The sequence below is a fragment of the Lolium rigidum genome, chromosome 6 (genome assembly GCF_022539505.1).
Source record: "Lolium rigidum isolate FL_2022 chromosome 6, APGP_CSIRO_Lrig_0.1, whole genome shotgun sequence".
Taxonomy (NCBI): domain Eukaryota; kingdom Viridiplantae; phylum Streptophyta; class Magnoliopsida; order Poales; family Poaceae; genus Lolium; species Lolium rigidum.
In genome coordinates, this window is record NC_061513.1 from 290,487,166 (window position 1) to 290,510,347 (window position 23,182).

Consider the following 23,182-nt stretch of genomic DNA (forward strand, 5'->3'; position numbering starts at 1 on the left):
TGCGCCAAAAGTAGACAAATATGCAGTCGAGAAACATTTGTCATTTTTTGATCTTTAAGTTTAGTACATATGTCGCAACCCATCTAGCTAAGTTTCAATAATTGATCAATGGACAAATGTGATATTGTTGTTTTTAGTTTTTATTGATCCAATTGCACTTGGATTAATTAAACAAATTAAGAAACAATGCATGAGACATCAAACAGCTAATTCCCTTTTTTCCTTGTAATATGTACACCTTAAAATTTAGTGAAACTACATTTTTCACTACCGATTCTGAAATTGTATCATATACATTATACCATGCTGAATGAAGCGTATTCCAACTAACAATAACAATTGATTCAAGTTTCAATTATCTTATTTCTATACCACGTCCTTCCTCTAAATAAGTTCTCTAAGCCACATACTTGCTCAAATAGGTTCACTTAACATTTATTTTTATTTATGTTGCATGATAGCAAGGACATCACGGCTCGTTCTATGGAACTACGGTAGTAATGACAACATTTGGATCTACTATTGATGAAAAGTGTGGACACCATACACAACTACGACACCGTCGAGTTTTTTTTTACGTGTCCTACAACTTCTAAATCAATCTTGATGTACTCGTGCTTGTGCTGGAGTATGTGGCTGTTGCTGGATCGGCAACGTCTGTTAGATGTCCTTGTCGTTGATGCAAGTCGCTAGTCGGCCATGTTGTTGTTGATTAATTAATCAGTGGAGACGTTCATTCCTTTGATTTGTTTTTACATGACATTTTTTTGCATTTATCATCTACTAACATTTTAAGCTAATAATTTTTAAATGTGTATTGTATATTGTGATGGAGTGTCGTGCATTTTGAGAAAGATCATGTATGCACTATGCTCTCATTGGAACTACTGTCAGATGCGGCATGTTGAGCTTAAAGTCGCGGTCAAGAGACTCAAGCCTGAAAGCAAAGAGTGCGGTACTATCTGCATCATAATATTAACATGTTAAATTTTCTGCCAATTTTCCATGACACTAGAATTAATCAACAACACAAGCATTGTTCATGTGACAGATTACACCTTTAATTAATTTCCCCTATCTTCTCAAGCACCAATCCTTGTGAATTTCATCTTCTTTCAAGAACCTTTATTTTTGTCTCACACGGATGCATACACATTCAGAGAATAACCGAATCTGACACTCACTCGTCATGTTGATCAGCTGACGATCCTTTAATGGCCTTAGGGTACTGATCACCAGCAGCACCCGGTTCTTTGATGGCATCGGGTGCTGGGTACTCGGCGGTCTTCTTGTAGGTGTACCAGCTCGCGATGAGGAGGTAGACGGTGAAGTTGGCGAGGCTGAGGCCGGCGAGGAGCTGCGTGAAGCCGCGGGGGCGGGCGGTGATGGAGCGCAAGGCGGGGACGAGGATCTGGTCGTAGACGGGCACCCATGCGATGACGCTGAGGGTGTCAAAGATGGAGAGCGAGGCGGCCGGGATGGCGAAGTGGGGCCCCATGGAGGCGTCGAGGGTGTTGCCCTGGAGCACGAACATGGTGCTCATCTGGATGTACACGGGATGCACGAGCATTCAAATTGTTCAACACAAAGGCATCCTCAATATAAAGGGAACCCCAATACAAATTGTTCAACACAAAGGGATCCCCAATACAAAGGGAACCCCAATATAAATTGTTCATACAAATTCAAATTAGTTGTTCAGAATAAAATCTTTCTCTTGCTCCTGGTGTGACTCGTCGGGGCCACCACCTTACTCCGGGTAACCCTACCAGGGATATTACCGGCGTCTACCTTCTTTTTGCCCTCTTTCTTGTTCTTCTTCTTCTGCGAAGCTTGTGCTTTTTCTTCTGCCATGTACTCTTCGAAGTTAGCATCTATCAGGGCCTTACTACTTTCGAGGCAATCTCGACTATACTGTTCCCTCTCCTCTGGACTCATCGGTTGAAGCCATTCTACATCCATATGTTCCCTCTGCTCTCGATCCATCGGTTCAAGCAGCTCTACATCCATATGTTCCCTCTGCTCTCGATCCATCGGTTCAATCTCCTCATGTTCAATCCCCTCTCCATTTGCTGCTTCAATCTCCTCATGTTGAACTGCTGCTTCAATCTCAAGTTGAATTGCTGCTTCATTCTCCTCTGCATTTGCTGCTCCCGCCTGATCTTCCATTCCAAAAGCTGGGTCAACTCCATTTTTACAAAGCCTAGCAATGTGTCCAGGGATTCCACAACGTTTTGATACGTCTCCAACGTATCGATAATTTCTTGTGTTCCATGCCACATTATTGATGTTATCTACATGTTTTATGCACACTTTATGTCATATTCGTGCATTTTCTGGAACTAACCTATTAACAAGATGCCGAAGTGCCGCTGCTTGCTTTTCTGTTGTTTTTGGTTTCAGAAATCCTAGTAAAGAAATATTCTCGGAATTGGACGAAACAAAAGCCCGGGGGCCTATTTTCTCACGAAGCTTCCGGAAGTCCGAAGACGAAACGAAGTGGGGCCACGGGGAGCCAAACCCTAGGGCGGCGCGGCCCCCTTGGCCGCGCCGCCTCGTCATTCAGGGCCCTGTGCCCTCTCGACTTTGCCACTTCCGCCTGCTTAAAGCCTCCGTGGCGGACTTCCAGTGCTGAGAACCACGATACGGAAAACATACTTCGAGACGCCGTCGCCGCCGATCCCATCTCGGGGATCACGGAGATCGCCTCCGGCACTCGCCGGAGGGGGAATCATCTCCGGAGGACTCTACATCGCCATGGTCGCCTTCCGGAGTGATGAGTGAGTAGTCTACCCCTGGACTATGGGTCCATAGCAGTAGCTAGATGGTTGTCTTCTCCCATTGCTATCATTGTCGGATCTTGTGAGTGCCTATCATGATCAAGATCATCTATATGTAATTCTATATGTTGCGTTTGTTGGGATCCGATGAATAGAGAATACTTGTTATGTTGATTATCAAAGTTATGCTTATGTGTTATTTATGATCTTGCATGCTCTCGTTACTAGTAGATGCTCGGCCAAGTAGATGCTTTTAACTCCAAGAGGGAGTACTTATGCTCGATAGTGGGTTCATCTGCATTGACACACAGGACGAGAAAGTTCTAAGGTTGTGTTGTCTTAGTTGCCACTAGGGATAAAACATTGATGCTATGTCTAAGGATGTAGTTGTTGATTACATTACGCACTATACTTAATGCAATTGTCATTGCTTTGCAACTTAATCATTGGAGGGGTTCGGATGATAACTCTGAAGGTGGACTTTTTAGGCATAGATGCAGTTGGATGGCGGTCTATGTACTTTGTCGTAATGCCCAATTAAATCTCACTATACTCATCATGATATGTATGTGCATTGTCATGCTCTCTTTATTTGTCAATTTCCCAACGAGAATTTGTTCACCCAACATGTTGTTCGTCTTATGGGAGAGACACCTCTAGTGGTATGGACTGGTCCAATTCTCTTTATTGAAATACAATCTCTTGCAATACTTGTTTTCTTGTTTTCTCGCAAACAATCATCTTCCACGCAATACGGTTAATCCTTTGTTATGACAAGCCGGTGAGATTGACAACCTCAGCGTTTCGTTGGGGCAAAGTACTTTGATTGTGTCGTGCAGGTTCCACGTTAGCGCGGAATCTACAGTGTTGCGCCAGCACTACATCCGCCGCCATCAACCTTCAACGTGCTTCTTGGCTCCTCCTGGTCGATAAACCTTGGTTTCTTTCGAGGGAAAACTTGCTGCTGTGCTCATCATACCTTCCTCTTGGGGTTGCAATGAACGTGTGAAATACACGCCATCGGCCGTGTATTTCACACGTTCGTTGGGCAACCCCAAGAGGAAGGTATGATGAGCACAGCAGAAGTTTTCCTCGTAAAGAAACCAAGGTTTATCGAACCAGGAGGAGCCAAGAAGCACGTTGAAGGTTGATGGCGGCGGGATGTAGTGCGGCGCAACACCGTAGATTCCGCGCCAACGTGGAACCCGCACAACACAACCAAGCTACTTTGCCCCAACGAAACGCTGAGGTTGTCAATCTCACCGGCTTGCCGTAACAAAGGATTAACCGTATTGTGTGGAAGATGATTGTTTGCAGAGAAAACAAGAGAAACAAGTATTGCAAGTAGATTGTATTTCAAGTAAAGAGAATTGGACCGGGGTCCACAGCTCACTAGAGGTGTCTCTCCCATAAGACGAACAAGCATGTTGGGTGAACAAATTACAGCTTGGGCAATTGACAAATAAAGAGAGCATGACAATGCACATACATATCATGATGAGTATAGTGAGATTTAATTGGGCATTACGACAAAGTACATAGACCGCCATCCAACCGCATCTATGCCTAAAAAGTCCACCTTCAGAGTTATCATCCGAACCCCTCCAAGCATTAAGTTGCAAACAACAGACAATTGCATTAAGTATGGTGCGTAATGTAATCAACAACTACATCCTTAGACATAGCATCAATGTTTTATCCCTAGTGGCAACAAAGACAACACAACCTTAGAACTTTCGTCACTCGTCCCATGTGTCAATGCAGCATGAACCCACTATCGAGCATAAGTACTCCCTCTTGGAGTTAAAAGCATCTACTTGGCCAGAGCATCTACTAATAACGGAGAGCATGCAAGATCATAAACAACACATAAGCATAACTTTGATAATCAACATAACAAGTATTCTCTATTCATCGGATCCCAACAAACGCAACATATAGAATTACATATAGATGATCTTGATCATGATAGGCAGCTCACAAGATCCGACAATGATAGCACAATGGGGAGAAGACAACCATCTAGCTACCGCTATGGACCCATAGTCCAGGGGTAGACTACTCACTCATCACTCCGGAGGCGACCATGGCGGTGTAGAGTCCTCCGGAGATGATTCCCCTCTCCGGCAGGTGCCGGAGGCGATCTCCAGGATCCCCCGAGATGGGATCGGCGGCGACGGCGTCTCGCAATGTTTTCCGTATCGTGGCTCTCGGCATCGGGGGTTTCGTCACGGAGGCTATTTGTAGGCGGAAGGGCAAGTCAAGAGGCGGCACAGGGGCCCAAACCACGGCCGGCGCGGCCGAGGGTGGAGCCGCGCCGCCCTAGGGTTTGGCCACCCCGTGGCCCCTCTTCGTCTCTCCTTCGGACTTCCGGAAGCTTCGTGAGAAAATAGGCCTCCGGGCTTTTATTTCGTCCAATTCCGAGAATATTTCTTTACTAGGATTTCTGAAACCAAAAACAGCTAGAAACAAGAATCGGCACTTCGGCATCTTGTTAATAGGTTAGTTCCGTAAAATGCACGAATATGATATAAAGTGTGCATAAAACATGTAGATAACATCAATAATGTGGCATGGAACACAAGAAATTATCGATACGTTGGAGACGTATCAGCATCCCCAAGCTTAGTTCTCGCTCGTCCCGAGCAGGTAAAACGATAACAAAGATAATTTCCGGAGTGACATGCCATCATAAACTTGATCATACTATTTGTAAAGCATATGTAGAGAATGCAGCGATCAAAACAATGTGTATGACATGAGTAAACAAGTGAATCATAAAGCAAAGACTTTTCATGAATAGCATTTCAAGACAAGCATCAATAAGTCTTGCATAAGAGTTAACTCATAAAGCAATAATTCGAAGTAAAGGTATTGAAGCAACACAAAAGAAGATTAAGTTTCAGCAGTTGCTTTCAACTTGTAACATGTATATCTCATGGATATTGTCAACATAGAGTAATATAATAAGTGCAATAAGCAAGTATGTAAGAATCAATGCACAGTTCACACAAGTGTTTGCTTCTTGAGGTGGAGAGAAATAGGTGAACCGACTCAACATTGAAAGTAAAAGAATGGTCCTCATAGAGGAAAAGCATCGATTGCTATATTTGTGCTAGAGCTTTGATTTTGAAAACATGAAACAATTTTGTCAACGGTAGTAATAAAGCATATGCATCATGTAAATTATATCTTATAAGTTGCAAGCCTCATGCATAGTGTACTAATAGTGCTCGCACCTTGTCCTAATTAGCTTGGACTACCTGGATTATCACCGCAATACATATGCTTTAACCAAGTATCACAAAGGGGTACCTCTATGCCGCTCGTACAAAGGTCTAAGGAGAAAGCTCGCATTTGGATTTCTCGCTTTTGATTATTCTCAACTTAGACATCCATACCGGGACAACATAGACAACGGATAATGGACTCCTCTTTTAATGCTTTAAGCATTCAACAACAATTAATTCTTTTCTCATTAGAGATTTGAGGATGTTTGTCCAAAACTGAAACTTCCACCATGGAACATGGCTTTAGTTAGCGGCCCAATGTTCTTCTCTCACAATATGCATGCTCAAACCATTCAACTCAATGTAGATCGCCCTTACTTCGTACAAGACGAACATGCATAGCAACTCACATGAAATTCAACAATGAGTTGATGGCGTTCCCCAGTAAACATGGTTATCGCACAACAAGCAACTTAATAAGAGATAAAGTGCATAATTACATATTCAATACCACAATAGTTTTTAAGCTATTTGTCCCATGAGCTATATATTGCAAAGGTGAATGATGGAATTTTAAAGGTAGCACTCAAGCAATTTACTTTGGAATGGCGGAAAATACCATGTAGTAGGTAGGTATGGTGGACACAAATGGCATAGTGGTTGGCTCAAGTATTTTGGATGCATGAGAAGTATTCCCTCTCGATACAAGGTTTAGGCTAGCAAGGTTATTTGAGGCAAACACAAGGATGAACTAGTACAGCAAAACTCACATAAAAGACATATTGAAAGCATTATAATACTCTATACCGTCTTCCTTGTTGTTCAAACTCAAAACTAGAAATTATCTAGACCTTAGAGAAACCAAATATGCAAACCAAATTTTAGCATGCTCTATGTATTTCTTCATTAATGGGTGCAAAGCATATGATGCAAGAGCTTAAACATGAGCACAACAATTGCCAAGTATCACATTACCCAAAACATTTATAGCAATTACTACATGTATCATTTTCCAATTCCAACCATATAACAATTTAACGAAGGAGAAACTTCGCCATGAATACTATGAGTAGAAACCAAGGACATATTTGTCCATATGCTACAGCGGAGTGTGTATCTCTCCCATAAAGTGAATGCTAGGATCCATTTTATTCAAACAAAACAAAAACAAAAACAAAACGACGCTCCAAGAAAAAGCACATAAGATGTGGCCGAATAAAAATGTAGTTTCGGGGAGGAACCCGATAATTTGTTGATGAAGAAGGGGATGCCTTGGGCATCCCCAAGCTTAGACGCTTGAGTCTTCTTGATATATGCAGGGGTGAACCACCGGGTGCATCCCCAAGCTTAGAGCTTTCACTCTCCTTGATCATGTTGCATCATACTCCTCTCTTGATCCTTGAAAACTTCCTCCACACCAAACTCGAAACAACTCATTAGAGGGTTAGTGCACAATATAAATTGACATATTCAGAGGTGACACACTCATTCTTAACACTTCTGGACATTGCATAATGCTACTGGACATTAGTGGATCAAAGAAATTCATCCAACATAGCGAAAGAGGCAATGCGAAATAAAAGGCAGAATCTGTCAAAACAGAACAGTTCGTATTGACGAATTTTAAAATGGCACCAGACTTGCTCAAATGAAAATGCTCAAATTGAATGAAAGTTGCGTACATATCTGAGGATCATGCACGTAAATTGGCATAATTTTCTGAGCTTCCTGCAGGGCAGTGGGCTCAGATTCGTGACAGCAAAGAAATCTGGAACTGCGCAGTAATCCAAATCTAGTACTTACTTTTCTATCAACGGCTTAACTTGGCACAACAAAACTCAAAACTAAGATAAGGAGAGGTTGCTACAGTAGTAAACAACTTCCAAGACACAAAATAAAAACAAAGTACTGTAGGTAAAAACATGGGTTGTCTCCCATAAGCGCTTTCTTTAACGCCTTTCAGCTAGGCGCAGAAAGTGTGTATCAAGTATTATCGAGAGATGAAGCATCAACATCATTACCAGCGGTGTTGGGAGTTTTATCAATTTTAGGCCTATAGTAATTCTTTGGTTTAGGCACCTTAGAGACATACATGAATTTTTGCTCCTTACCCACATAAGCTTTCTCATTAAATTTAAGAGAAGAAAAAGTTGAACCCAATTTTCTCATGGCTTCTTCAAGTTTACCAATTCTATGGGTTTGATTATCATGGATAGCACAAGTTTCTAGAGTAGCAATTCTTTCATTAATTCCTCTTAGGATTTTATCAAGTTTATCAAGTATTATTCCAGTAATGTTTCCATTTTAGTTTCAATGCTACAATTTTTCTCTATGGTTTCTAATTTTTTCATAACATCCTCAAGGGAGGTTTCACTTTTAGTTTCATTAACAGGTGGTATTCCAAATAAACTCTCAATAATGCAACTAGCTTCTAAAGCGGAAACACCTAGGAAATTACCTCCCGCGAGACAATCAAGAACATATCTATTCCAACTAGAGATACCAACATAAAAATTCCTGAGTAGGATAGTGGTGGAATGTTTCTTAGTGCACCTATTATGGGCATCACTAATTCTATACCAAGCATCTTTTAAACATTCTCCCCTTGTTGCTTAAATGAACGAACTTCAACTTCAGGATTACTCATTTTAGCGATAGTAAATAAAGCAAACTAGATAAAGTAAATGCAAGTAAACTAATTTTTTTGTGTTTTCGATATAGCAAACAAGATAGCAAATAAAGTAGAACTAGCAACTAATTTTTTTGTATTTTGATTTAGTGCAGCAAACAAAGTAGTAAATAAAATAAAGCAAGACAAAAACAAAGTAAAGAGATTGAGAAGTGGAGACTCCCCTTGCAGCGTGTCTTGATCTCCCCGGCAACGGCGCCGTAAAAAGAGCTTGATGGCGTGTATTTCACACGTTCGTTGGGCAACCCCAAGAGGAAGGTATGATGCGCACAGCAGCAAGTTTTCCCTCGTAAAGAAACCAAGGTTTATCGAACCAGGAGGAGCCAAGAAGCACGTTGAAGGTTGATGGCGGCGGGATGTAGTGCGGCGCAACACCGTAGATTCCGGCGCCAACGTGGAACCCGCACAACACAACCAAACTACTTTGCCCCAACGAAACGAGTGAGGTTGTCAATCTCACCGGCTTGCTGTAACAAAGGATTAACCGTATTGTGTGGAAGATGATTGTTTGCAGAGAAAACAGTAGAAACAAGTATTGCAGTAGATTGTATTTCAAGAAAGAGAATTGGACCGGGGTCCACAGCTCACTAGAGGTGTCTCTCCCATAAGACGAACAGCATGTTGGGTGAACAAATTACAGCTTGGGCAATTGACAAATAAAGAGAGCATGACCATGCACATACATATCATGATGAGTATAGTGAGATTTAATTGGGCATTACGACAAAGTACATAGACCGCCATCCAACTGCATCTATGCCTAAAAAGTCCACCTTCAGAGTTATCGTCCGAACCCCTCCAAGCATTAAGTTGCAAAACAACGTACAATTGCATTAAGTATGGTGCGTAATGTAATCAACAACTACATCCTTAGACATAGCATCAATGTTTTATCCCTAGTGGCAACAAGCACAACACAACCTTAGAACTTTCGTCACTCGTCCCGGTGTCAATGCGAGCATGAACCCACTATCGAGCATAAGTACTCCCTCTTGGAGTTAAAAGCATCTACTTGGCCGGAGCATCTACTAATAACGGAGAGCATGCAAGATCATAAACAACACATAAGCATAACTTTGATAATCAACATAACAAGTATTCTCTATTCATCGGATCCCAACAAACGCAACATATAGAATTACATATAGATGATCTTGATCATGATAGGCAGCTCACAAGATCCGACAATGATAGCACAATGGGGAGAAGACAACCATCTAGCTACCGCTATGGACCCATAGTCCAGGGGTAGACTACTCACTCATCACTCCGGAGGCGACCATGGCGGTGTAGAGTCCTCCGGGAGATGATTCCCTCTCCGGCAGGGTGCCGGAGGCGATCTCCGTGATCCCCCGAGATGGGATCGGCGGCGACGGCGTCTCGCAATGTTTTCCGTATCGTGGCTCTCGGTACTGGGGGTTTCGTCACGGAGGCTATTTGTAGGCGGAAGGGCAAGTCAAGAGGCGGCACAGGGGGCCCAAACCACAGGCCGGCGCGGCCAGGGGTGGAGCCGCGCCGCCCTAGGGTTTGGCCACCCTGTGGCCCCTCTTCGTCTCTCCTTCGGACTTCTGGAAGCTTCGTGAGAAAATAGGCCTCTGGGCTTTTATTTCGTCCAATTCCGAGAATATTTCTTTACTAGGATTTCGAAACCAAAAACAGCTAGAAAACAAGAATCGGCACTTCGGCATCTTGTTAATAGGTTAGTTCCAGAAAATGCACGAATATGACATAAAGTGTGCATAAAACATGTAGATAACATCAATAATGTGGCATGGAACACAAGAAATTATCGATACGTTGGAGACGTATCACACGCCATCAAGCATATTTTCTGGCGCCGTTGCCGGGGAGATCAAGACACGCTGCAAGGGGAGTCTCCACTTCTCAATCTCTTTACTTTGTTTTTGTCTTGCTTTATTTTATTTACTACTTTGTTTGCTGCATTATATCAAAACACAAAAAAATTAGTTGCTAGCTTTACTTTATTTACTGTCTTGTTTGCTATATCAAAAACACACAAAAAATTAGTTACTTGTTTTACTTTACTTAATATCATGCATGTTTTTATTTCACTAGTTAAGCATAATGGGAAACAACAAAAATATGAGAGATCTTTATGAACTTTATCTTGAATTAGGACATGATGTGTTTGAAGAGAGAATTAAAAAACCCATGGAACTTTATATGCATGGGAATGTTATTACTATGGATGCTTTGAACACCATTGTTGCTAATGCTATGGAAAATTCTAAGCTTGGGGAAGCTGGCTCTGATGAGCATGATCTTTTTAGTCCCCCAAGCATTGAGGAGAAAATTTTCTTTTATGATTACAATATGCCTCTTATATATGATGATAGCCACTTTGTTGAATTTGCTCCCACTACAACTAATAAAATTGATTATGCTTACGTGGAGAGTAATAATTTTATGCATGAGACTCATGATAAGAATGCTTTATGTGATAGTTACATTGTTGGGTTTGCTCATGATGCTACTGAAAATTATTATGAGAGATGAAAATATGGTTGTAGAAATTTTCATGTTACTAAAACACCTCTCAATGTGCTGAAATTTTTGAAGCTACACTTGTTTTATCTTCCTATGCTTGTTACTTTGCTCTTCATGAACTTGTTTATTTACAAGATTCCTATGCATAGGAAGCATTTTAGACTTAAATGTGTTTTGAATTTGCCTCTTGATGCTCTCTTTTGCTCCAAATACTATTTCTTGCGAGTGCATCATTAAAACTGCTGAGCCCATCTTAATGGCTATAAAGAAAGAACTTCTTGGGAGATAACCCATGTGTTATTTTACTCCAGTATTTTTGTTTTATATTTGTGTCTTGGAAGTTGTTTACTAATGTAGCAACCTCTCCTTATCTTAGTTTTATGTTTTGTTGTGCCAAGTAAACTCTTTGATAGAAAAGTAAGTACTAGATTTGGATTACTGCGCAGTTCCAGATTTCTTTGCTGTCACGAATCTGGGTCCACCTCCCTGTAGGTAGCTCAGAAAATTACGCCAATTTACGAGCATGATCCTCAGATATGTGCGCAACTTTCATTCAATTTGAGCATTTTCGTTTGAGCAATTCTAGTGCCATTTTAAAATTCGTCAATACGAACTGTTCTGTTTTGACAGATTCTGCCTTTTATTTCGCATTGCCTCTTTCGCTATGTTGGATGAATTTCTTTGATCCATTAATGTCCAGTAGCATTATGCAATGTCCAGAAGTGTTAAGAATGATTGTGTCACCTCTGAATATGTCAATTTATATTGTGCACTAACCCTCTAATGAGTTGTTTCGAGTTTGGTGTGGAGGAAGTTTTCAAGGATCAAGGGAGGAGTATGATGCAACATGATCAAGGAGAGTGAAAGCTCTAAGCTTGGGGATGCACCCGGTGGTTCACCCCTGCATATATCAAGAAGACTCAAGCGTCTAAGCTTGGGGATGCCCAAGGCATCCCCTTCTTCATCAACAAATTATCAGGTTCCTCCCCTGAAACTATATTTTTATTCGGCCACATCTTATGTGCTTTTTCTTGGAGCGTCGGTTTGTTTTTGTTTTTGTTTTTGTTTGAATAAAATGGATCCTAGCATTCACTTCATGGGAGAGATACACGCTCCGCTGTAGCATATGGACAAATATGTCCTTGGTTTCTACTCATAGTATTCATGGCGAAGTTTCTCCTTCGTTAAATTGTTATATGGTTGGAATTGGAAAATGATACATGTAGTAATTGCTATAAATGTCTTGGGTAATGTGATACTTGGCAATTGTTGTGCTCATGTTTAAGCTCTTGCATCATATGCTTTGCACCTATTAGTGAAGAATACATAGAGCGTGCTAAAATTTGGTTTGCATATTTGGTTTCTCTAAAGTCTAGATAATTTCTAGTTTTGAGTTTGAACAACAAGGAAGACGGTGTAGAGTCTTATAATGTTTACAATATGTCTTTTATGTGAGTTTTGCTGTACCGTTCATCCTTGTGTTTGTTTCAAATAACCTTGCTAGCCTAAACCTTGCATCGAGAGGGAATACTTCTCATGCATCCAAAATACTTGAGCCAACCACTATGCCATTTGTGTCCACCATACCTACCTATACTACATGGTATTTTCTCCGCCATTCCAAAGTAAATTGCTTGAGTGCTACCTTTAAAATTCCATCATTCACCTTTGCAATATATAGCTCATGGGACAAATAGCTTAAAAACTATTGTGGTATTGAATATGTAATTATGCACTTTATCTCTTATTAAGTTGCTTGTTGTGCGATAACCATGTTTATCGGGGAACGCCATCAACTCATTGTTGAATTTCATGTGAGTTGCTATGCATGTTCGTCTTGTCCGAAGTAAGGGCGATCTACACCGAGTTGAATGGTTTGAGCATGCATATTGTGAGAGAAGAACATTGGGCCGCTAACTAAAGCCATGATTCATGGTGGAAGTTTCAGTTTTGGACAAATATCCTCAAATCTCTAATGAGAAAAGAATTAATTGTTGTCAAATGCTTAAAGCATTAAAAGAGGAGTCCATTATCTCGTTGTCTATGTTGTCCCGGTATGGATGTCTAAGTTGAGAATAATCAAAAGCGAGAAATCCAAATGCGAGCTTTCTCCTTAGACCTTTGTACAGGCGGCATAGAGGTACCCCTTTGTGAAACTTGGTTAAAGCATATGTATTGCGGTGATAATCCAGGTAGTCCAAGCTAATTAGGACAAGGTGCGGGCACTATTAGTACACTATGCATGAGGCTTGCAACTTATAAGATATAATTTACATGATGCATATGCTTTATTACTACCGTTGACAAAATTGTTTCATGTTTTCAAAATCAAAGCTCTAGCACAAATATAGCAATCGATGCTTTTCCTCTATGAGGACCATTCTTTTACTTTCAATGTTGAGTCAGTTCACCTATTTCTCTCCACCTCAAGAAGCAAACACTTGTGTGAACTGTGCATTGATTCCTACATACTTGCTTATTGCACTTATTATATTACTCTATGTTGACAATATCCATGAGATATACATGTTACAAGTTGAAAGCAACCGCTGAAACTTAATCTTCTTTTGTGTTGCTTCAATACCTTTACTTTGAATTATTGCTTTATGAGTTAACTCTTATGCAAGACTTATTGATGCTTGTCTTGAATTGCTATTCATGAAAAGTCTTTGCTTTATGATTCACTTGTTTACTCATGTCATACACATTTTTTTGATCGCTGCATTCTCTACATATGCTTTACAAATAGTATGATCAAGATTATGATGGCATGTCACTCCAGAAATTATCTTTGTTATCGTTTTACCTGCTCGGGACGAGCAGAACTAAGCTTGGGGATGCTGATACGTCTCCAACGTATCGATAATTTCTTGTGTTCCATGCCACATTATTGATGTTATCTACATGTTTTATGCACACTTTATGTCATATTCGTGCATTTTCCGGAACTAACCTATTAACAAGATGCCGAAGTGCCGATTCTGTCATTTCTGCTGTTTTTGGTTTCAGAAATCCTAGTAAAGAAATATTCTCGGAATTGGACGAAACAAAAGCCCGGGGGCCTATTTTCTCACGAAGCTTCCGGAAGTCCGAAGACGAAACGAAGTGGGGCCACAGGGGAGCCAAACCCTAGGGCGGCGCGGCCCCCTTGGCCGCGCCGCCCGTCATCCGGGGCCCCCGTGCCCCCTCTCGACTTGCCCTTCCGCCTACTTAAAGCCTCCGTGACGAAACTTCCGAGTACCGAGAGCCACGATACGGAAAACATTACCGAGACGCCGCCGCCGCCGATCCCATCTCGGGGATCCCGGAGATCGCCTCCGGCACCCCGCCGGAGAGGGGAATCATCTCCCGGAGGACTCTACACCGCCATGGTCGCCTCCGGAGTGATGAGTGAGTAGTCTACCCCTGGACTATGGGTCCATAGCAGTAGCTAGATGGTTGTCTTCTCCCCATTGTGCTATCATTGTCGGATCTTGTGAGCTGCCTATCATGATCAAGATCATCTATATGTAATTCTATATGTTGCGTTTGTTGGGATCCGATGAATAGAGAATACTTGTTATGTTGATTATCAAAGTTATGCTTATGTGTTATTTATGATCTTGCATGCTCTCCGTTACTAGTAGATGCTCTGGCCAAGTAGATGCTTTTAACTCCAAGAGGGAGTACTTATGCTCGATAGTGGGTTCATGCCTGCATTGACACCTGGGACGAGTGATGAAAGTTCTAAGGTTGTGTTGTGCTTGTTGCCACTAGGGATAAAACATTGATGCTATGTCTAAGGATGTAGTTGTTGATTACATTACGCACCATACTTAATGCAATTGTCTCGTTGCTTTGCAACTTAATACCGGAGGGGTTCGGATGATAACCCGAAGGTGGACTTTTTAGGCATAGATGCGGTTGGATGGCGGTCTATGTACTTTGTCGTAATGCCCAATTAAATCTCACTATACTCATCATGATATGTATGTGCATTGTCATGCTCTCTTTATTTGTCAATTGCCCAACTGTAATTTGTTCACCCAACATGCTGTTCGTCTTATGGGAGAGACACCTCTAGTGAACTGTGGACCCCGGTCAAATTCTCTTTACTGAAATACAATCTACTGCAATACTTGTTTTTACTGTTTTCTCTGCAAACAATCATCTTCCACACAATACGGTTAATCCTTTGTTACAGCAAGCCGGTGAGATTGACAACCTCACTGTTTCGTTGGGGCAAAGTACTTTGGTTGTGTTGTGCAGGTTCCACGTTGGCGCCGGAATCTCCGGTGTTGCGCCGCACTACATCCCGCCGCCATCAACCTTCAACGTGCTTCTTGGCTCCTCCTGGTTCGATAAACCTTGGTTTCTTTCTGAGGGAAAACTTGCTGCTGTGCTCATCATACCTTCCTCTTGGGGTTGCCCAACGAACGTGTGAAATACACGCCATCACGTTTGCACTTACGTTTTCGAATCGGTGCACCACCCTCTGCACTAGCTCTGATCCTATTCTTCCTCGGCCTACCTGCCGGTCTAGTCAATACTGGAGAGTACAGTTTGAAGCCTGGATCGACTTTCATCTATTGGTCTTTTCCCAACAAGGTAGGAACATTCATAGCATATGCAGCCCTAAATTTGGCAACGGAGAAATACTCGACACATACTGATCAACTTCACCATCTTCACCCCCTATAACACTCATGAAAAACAATGCGTGTATGCGGGGTATCCCACGGATCTGCCATCCCCTACAATGACATGTCCTATCAACCAAACTCACTCGGATACCTCCACCGCTCGTTTTGTTTGTCGCTGTAGGTTACCTCGGCCTCCATTCCTTTTCCGACGCATTGCATCCTCAATTGTTTTGCCCCGTCATGCAAAGACTTAATCAAAGATGGGAGCATGAGATGGCCAGCATAATTTGTGGATGCAATTCTTTGACGCAGATCGATCTTTATCATGATCATCTGCCTAATCTTATCAAATATTTGCCACAGCATAAGCCCTTTCAATGACTTGACCTTTGAATTGAAACTCTCTGCAAGGTTACTTGTTACATAGTCTACCTTGCAAATTTCATTGAATTGGCTTCTTGACCACACCCTACCATGATGTTCATCCAAGTACTCCTTCACCCCGGATTTTTGTTTATACAACACATCCAAATGAAACAGATGCTTCCTAGAGCTGCATGTGTATGAAGCTGGCCATAGGTTGTCGATAAAAACTTTACCCTTGAATTTCTTTGTAAAATTCTGTACCAAGTGTCGCATACATTCCCCATGCTCCACTCCGTGGAATACCTGCTTCTACCGCAGTCTCCAAACCTTTGCAAGCGTCTGTGTGGATAACAAGTCTTGGTGGATGACCTATAAGGTCGCGCAAATTCTGCAGAAACCAAGTCCAACTTTCCTGTGACTCAACCTCCAAAACCCCATAAGCAACAGGGAACATCCAATTATGTCCATCAATCTGCAGTAGCAGCAACTAGTCTGTCCTTTAAACCTGCCATGAAGAGCTGATGCATCCACGGCCAAATAAGGCCTCGCAACCGTCCAAAAAGGCTTTCCAGCAAGCTTTGAAACAAACAAAAGCCCTTCTAAAACATTCCTTGTGCATTACCTTCCCGCTTTTCAATTTGTAGGAACCGTATGCTTGTCTATCGCTACAACACTTGCCTGGACTAGCCATCTCCACTTCAGCTTTGAAAGTGTAAAGCAACCGAAAGCTTTCATTCCATGGACCATTGATCTTGTCAAGAGCCATTTCCTTTGCATAGAACATCCTCATGTAAGGTACTTTCATTTTATACTTCTCAACCACCGTTTTTACGAGTGCTGTTGGACCAAGTGAAGGATTTTCTCTCAGCTAATCTAGGATTATATCTGCCAACCACCTAGTCTTCGCTAGCTTTGTTTTCAGCTCTGGCTCTCCCCCTAGAGGTGGACACCTATGGATCTCCTTATTCTTCTTTATCTGAAACATAATGATAATGGATGTCGATAATAGATAACAAATTTTACACCGTGATCTAAATACACAACCTGGTTGGCGTAGTACCCGAACCAAGCCGCTTCGCGCATTGTGGATGCATGCAACCTAAACCTACACCTTAGGTATGGGCATTTAATTGTGAACCTACCTGGCTCACTTTTAATAACCTCATAATTATTCTTAGTGAGAATGTGATATGTAGTAATTGCATTACGGCAGTCCATCATCGTTTGAAACACGGTGCCTTCCGCAAGCCGGGGATCCTCCCTGTTCCACTCAATTGTTGGCAAGTCTTCACCTTCGTAATCGCCTAAAATGAGGCTGTCATCATTCTCATTCTTCTCTTCATCATCGGTGTCATCAAATCGGCACCAAAAGTAATATCTTCCATGTATTGATCCTCCATTGCCTCGCTAACCGCATCGATCTACCAATTCGGAAACATCAACTCATCCTCATCATCTTGAGGAGACCGATCCTCAATGTCCGCATCGTCCTCCACATCGACCGTACGAACGATCCGGCTACCACTAGCACCGGGGACGGATGGTGCCGCCGTGGACCTACAAGGAGCGCCGCGGCGCACACTGTTAGAAGAGGCAGCAGCAGTAGAGAGACATGATGCCCGACCACCTGATGATGCCCCAGCACCAGAGAGAGATGATGCCCGTCCCCTGTCCACATGGATACCAATTTTACCGAACCGGCAAGAAGCATTCAAAGCAAAAAGAATTCCCAGATCGTCGTCGGAATTTAGTGGAACAAATCTTCCCTCCTTGTTGTGCAAATATTCGAAATAAACTACGTCGTCAGAGCTCCAGCTGTACTGAGCGCAGATGTTAGCTTTCAAATTCCTCAACGAGATGGTGGTTGCAACCACCGCAGGGAAGTAAAACCCATTCTTATAGCGTTTAGAATCACGCGTAAAGCTAGAATCCAGCCTAACCACCAGCCGAAAAGCCAGCGCTGGATCAATCCTATTCGAAAAGCAATGCAGTTAGTTGAGCAACAACGATTGGCGCTCAAAAACTGCCTACTGTTAATTCACATAGGCAGACGATGCTTACCCAGATGAAATCCATGTGTTAGATCCCTCCGATTCCCAATCTTCTCCGCGGCTGACGCGAACAGTTGGCACACCGGATGGACATACAAACTCCGCGAAAGGGGTAGATCTAGATCTGGTGGAGGCGGAGCCCTCTCCGCCTCCCGGGGGTGGTGGTGGGGGCGGGGCCGGCTCGGCGGCGGACGACGCCATAAGGTAGGAGGGCAGGACGGCGTGTCGGCGGAGGGGCGGTGTGTGAGCTCCTCCAGTCTCGGGCGGAGTGGAAAGCTTTGGGTGAGCTCCTCCGAGTCAACGATCAACACGGTTCGAAAGAAACGGTCAATTCAACACCAACGCGGCTCCCTAGCCGTCACCGGTAACGGTGAAGGCCTCTGATCAGACGGCAACCCTCCCGTCTGAGCGTCTGCGACGGGTTTCAAACTAGAGGGAGGGGAAAACTGAGGAAAAACTAAGGGGCTGGGGGAAACTGAGTACAACTAACGAACCATGGGCAAGGAAATAGAAATCCCTATGAATTAATCCAAACTAACAATTGATAAATCCTGACTACATAAACAGCAGATGAACTAATCATGCAGATCAACATAGTAGATGAACATATAGCATCTAGACAAGATATACCTATCGCATCTACTCCAAACAGCAGTACTAGAAACTCTAGTAAGATATGAGACGATGATGACAGAAACATGTACCGTCCAACGTTGTTTGCAGCAGCAGCGGCGGCGATGTTGGCGGCAGCAGCATCCTGGTTGTCGCCCATGTTGAGGTTGCCGAAGAGGTTGTCGATGTCCGGAAAGAAGTCGTCGTTCGGGAAGTCATCATCCGACGACGTCGTGTTGCCAGTAGTCACGCGTAAGCGCTCCCCAAAAACCTGATTGCCCCTCACCGTACAGGTCTACGAGAGGCAGTGTTCCGGAGACCTACTGTCCCGCCGCTCGGTGCACGCCGAAGGACTGGATGAGGAAGACGAAGGCGGCGGCACAATGAACTGGAAAGAGGCGGTCGCATATGGTGTCTCGTTCAGGCTAGGGTTCGCGTCTGCGCTTATGTAGTGCGGTTAAGGAAGGTCGTGGGACGTAGCCCACGTACGAGTCCACGATCCAGAAAAACCGGAACGAAAACGGCTGTGTTAACGTATGAATCGTAATTGATTACACAATTAATTTTCCAAACAGCAAAAAGATAAGCTCGGCTCGGCGAGATTCCCAGCACCCGCCACCCGCATCGTGCGAGGCGTGGCGGCGGAGGAGGAGGAGTACGCGAGGGCTCTCTCTCTTCTCACTCACTTAGTAGGACTAGAATAGCCCACCTTATATACCAGTCAAACTCTATCCCAACTAGCAATGTGAGACTAAACTTTAGTTCCACCCTTACCATTCTCACATGGGCCAAGAGAATTTCAGAATTTGTATTGGGACATGAGCTAAGGCCCAAGGCAAAATTCCAGCAGAAATTTGAGCACACACATGCATACACACTCCGACAAGAACCAAAGCCCACACTCACTCATCATGTTCAGGTGATCCTTTGACGGCATCAGGTGGCGGATATTCGGCGGTCTTCTTGTAGGTGTACCAGGTCGCTACGAGGAGGTACACGGCGAAGTTGGCAAGGCTGAGGCCAGCAAGGAGCCAGTAGAAGAGGAGAGGGTTTGCAGCAGGGCGAAGAACCTTTAATTAATCAACATCGCAAACATTGCTCATTTGACAAATTACACTATTAATTAATTTCCCCTATCGGAAAACTCTCGTCCTCAAGCACCAATCCTTGAATTCCATCTTCTTTCAAGAACCTATTCTTTTGCCATATCTCCTGAAATCTGAACACACGTCCAGATGCATAGTACACACTGAGACAAGAACCGAAGCTCACACTTACTCATCATGCACACCAGCTAACGATCCATTGACGGCATGAGGGTACTGATCACCAGCAGCACCCGGTCCTTTGATGGCATCGGGTACTGGGTATTCGGCGGTCTTCTTGTAGGTGTACCAGCTCGCTATGAGGAGGTAGACGGCGAAGTTGGCGAGGCTGAGGCCGGCGAGGAGCCAGAAGAAGTAGTCGAGGTGGCCGGCGTTGAGGTTGTCGGGTATCCAGCCTTCCTTGCCTCCCCTGGTGGTGATCTTGGCGACCACGGTGACGAGCAGCGTGCTGAGGTAGTTGCCGAGCGCGACGGTGGTGAGGGAGAGCGCGGAGCACATGCTCCTCATGGCGTCGGGCGCCTGGTCGTAGAAGAACTCGAGCTGGCCGACGAAGGTGAAGACCTCGGCGGCGCCGATGATGAAGTACTGCGGCACCTGCCAGAAGATGGAGATGGGCACGACGTCGTCCTTGGCGTAGAGCCCGTGAGTGGCGATGGTGCGGAGGCGGACGAGCTCGAGGACCCCCGCGGCGAGCATGGCGAACATGGAGACGACGAGGCCGATGCCCATGCGCTGGAGCTGCGTGAAGCCGCGGGGGCGGCCGGTGATGGAGCGCACGGCGGGGACGAGGATGCGGTCGTAGACGGGCACCCAGGCGATGACGCTGAGGGTGTCGAAGATGGAGAGCGAGGCGGCGGGGATCTTGAAGTGGGGGCCCATGGAGGCGTCGAGGGTGTTGCCCTGGAGCACGAACATGGTGCTCATCTGGCTGTACACCGTGGCGAAGACGATGCCGCTCGCCCATATTGGCAGCAGACGCACCACGCTCTTGAGCTCCTCCACCTGCGTCACCGTGCACAGCCGCCACGGCGACGTTCTGTCAGCCGTGGTATCCACCACCACCGCCGCCTTGTCGAGGAACCGGAACTGCTCGGTGTGCTCCAGCTTGCGGCTGCCCTCGATGCCGGACTCCTTGTCCACCGTCTCGTAGAGCGCGTCGCCGGACACGGGCAGGCGCCATTTGCGCGTGGCGGCGACGAGCACCTGCGCTATGCGTGTCAGCGGGCTGCCGCCGGGGCGCTGGTGGCGGTACAGCGGCGTGCCGACGAAGAAGCTGCCCACGGCGATCGCCATGACGACCGCCGGGATGCCGAACCCCCAGCTCCAGCCGACGTGCGTCTGCACGTACACCAGCACGGACGAGGCCACCAGCGCGCCGATGTTGATCGAGAAGTAGAACCAGTTAAAGAATGAGCTCTTGCTCTTGCGCTCCTTGTCGTCGTGCTCGTCGAACTGGTCGGCTCCGAAGGACGACACGCATGGCTTGATGCCACCCGTGCCGAGCGCGATGAGATAGAGTGCGACGAACACTGCCGCCGACTGGCCCGCCGTCGGGTCGCAGACCCCCTTGTCGGCGCAGAAGGGGATGAGGCCCGGCACGGAGGTGGCCATGGTGAGCAGGGCGAGACCAATGATGTAGATGACCATGAAGGAGGCGATGGTCCAGAAGCGGCCGAGGTAAGCGTCGGCGAGGAAGGCGCCGATGAGGGGCGTGATGTAGCAGGTGCCCGACCAGTTGGTGACGTTGTTGGCCGCCACAGCGTTGGCCATGCCCATCCGGTCCTTCATGAAGTTCACCAGGTTCGTGCTCATGCCATAGTAGGCAAGCCGCTCGCAGCACTCGTTTGCTGCAGTTGACAAAGCGATCATTGATCAGCATCATGAATCCATTAACACCAATAGAAAAGCAGAGCAATGTTTTTTTTTATCAAGAAAAGCAGAGCAATGTAGCACAACAGAAAAGAGAAAAGCAGAGCAACTATGGGTGTACCGAGGATGTAGGGGCAGGCGCGCCAGTTGCCGGTATTCTCCTTGAGGGCTGGGTTGCCCTTGATGTCCACGGTTCCATCCTGGGTGTACAACTCCGGTGCGACCTCCCCCATGGCTGACCTTGTTCGGATTTGCAACCTTCAGCAGCTCAGAGGAGCAACTGTTTCCTGCAACTTTATTTTGACAGTGATTAATTAGGTGAAGAACTGAAGATGCAGTGGGGCAGATAATGTGCAAAGCTTAAGGTAGAACTTGTGGAAAGAATTGTAACAAGAAGAGCAACATGCTTTGGATAATCTACAAGAAACGGAAATGGGATTAACTGAAATTCAGAAATACTTATACTCTACTGTTCTGTATGACAGGCATACTCCATCAGCTCGGGAATCAAACCAAGCTGACAGCTAGTGCAGAGCTGAAACTAATTTTTGTGCTAAACAGCGGCGAATTTGTAGCTGTGAGCTACTGGTGAGTGGTTATGAAAACAAAGTCTCATCAGCGCTGCAGAACTATCTTGCAACTCCCCATTTAGGCTGGTGCCAACGCGGGCGCCAGTGAGGGCGATACCGCCCGGGGCGGGGCGGGAGAGGGGCTGGAGGCGGGCGGGACGAGAGGGAGGGGCGCCGGCGGGGGCGCCCGGCGCTAGCGCCCGCTCCCGCCCGGCTGGCGCCCGCGTTGGCGGCGAGAGCGAGGCGGGAGGGAGGCGGGAGCGGGGCGGCAGCGATGGCGGGGTGGGCGAGAGGCGGGGCGGGAGGTAGAAGACAAAGGGATTTTTGCAGAAAACCCCCTGGACTTAGGAAAAATTGGTAGGATTTGGCATTTTAGGGTGTTTTGAGCCAAATTTTGGCATTTTAGGGTGTTTTGAGCCAAATTTTGAGGGGCTTTTTGCACAACAATTTAAATAGAGCTGGCACTATTTTATGATGTAATCGGTAACATTTTAAGTTGAATAAAATAATTTCTTGCATTATTTTGAATGTCTAAACAAAATCGAGTGAAATAACTTAATGTGGAAAAGAAATGGTGATGTGGAGGAGAGAAGTGAGAGTGGGGACTATAGCCCATGCATTGGCAAGGTGGGGTGAGAGTGGAGTGAGAGTGGGGTGAGAGTGAGAGAAAAGCTGACGTGGCGGGGCGGGAGCGGGGCGGTGCATTGGCACCAGCCTTATGAGGTGGTGATGAAAGCAGGTTCAGGCCTGTCAAACTGTTGACAAGCAGAAACAACAGGA

At 45.0% G+C, this 23,182-nt stretch overlaps 1 protein-coding gene across 1 annotated transcript; it reads right to left on the reverse strand.

Annotated features, from left to right (window-relative positions):
• Positions 1–963: 963 nt before the first annotated feature.
• Positions 964–22,331, reverse strand: LOC124661178 (protein NRT1/ PTR FAMILY 8.2-like). The gene is made up of 3 exons (XM_047199037.1): positions 21,955–22,331; positions 20,254–21,811; positions 964–1,301 (listed from the first exon to the last, which is right to left on the reverse strand). The coding sequence occupies exons 1-3, from the start codon at positions 22,064–22,066 to the stop codon at positions 1,181–1,183; spliced, it is 1,791 nt and encodes a 596-aa protein (XP_047054993.1). The 5' UTR covers positions 22,067–22,331; the 3' UTR covers positions 964–1,180.
• Positions 22,332–23,182: the final 851 nt, after the last annotated feature.

Excerpts from the sequence above, each read along its gene's own strand:
- LOC124661178 (XM_047199037.1), bottom strand. The coding sequence starts at position 22,066 with ATGGGGGAGGTCGCACCGGAGTTGTACACCCAGGATGGAACCGTGGAC. Across the intron at positions 21,812-21,954 it reads CGCCTGCCCCTACATCCTCG|CAAACGAGTGCTGCGAGCGG; the intron begins GTACACCCATAG and ends TGTCAACTGCAG. Across the intron at positions 1,302-20,253 it reads TACCTCCTCATAGCGAGCTG|GTACACCTACAAGAAGACCG; the intron begins GTACACCTACAA and ends CATCGCGAGCTG.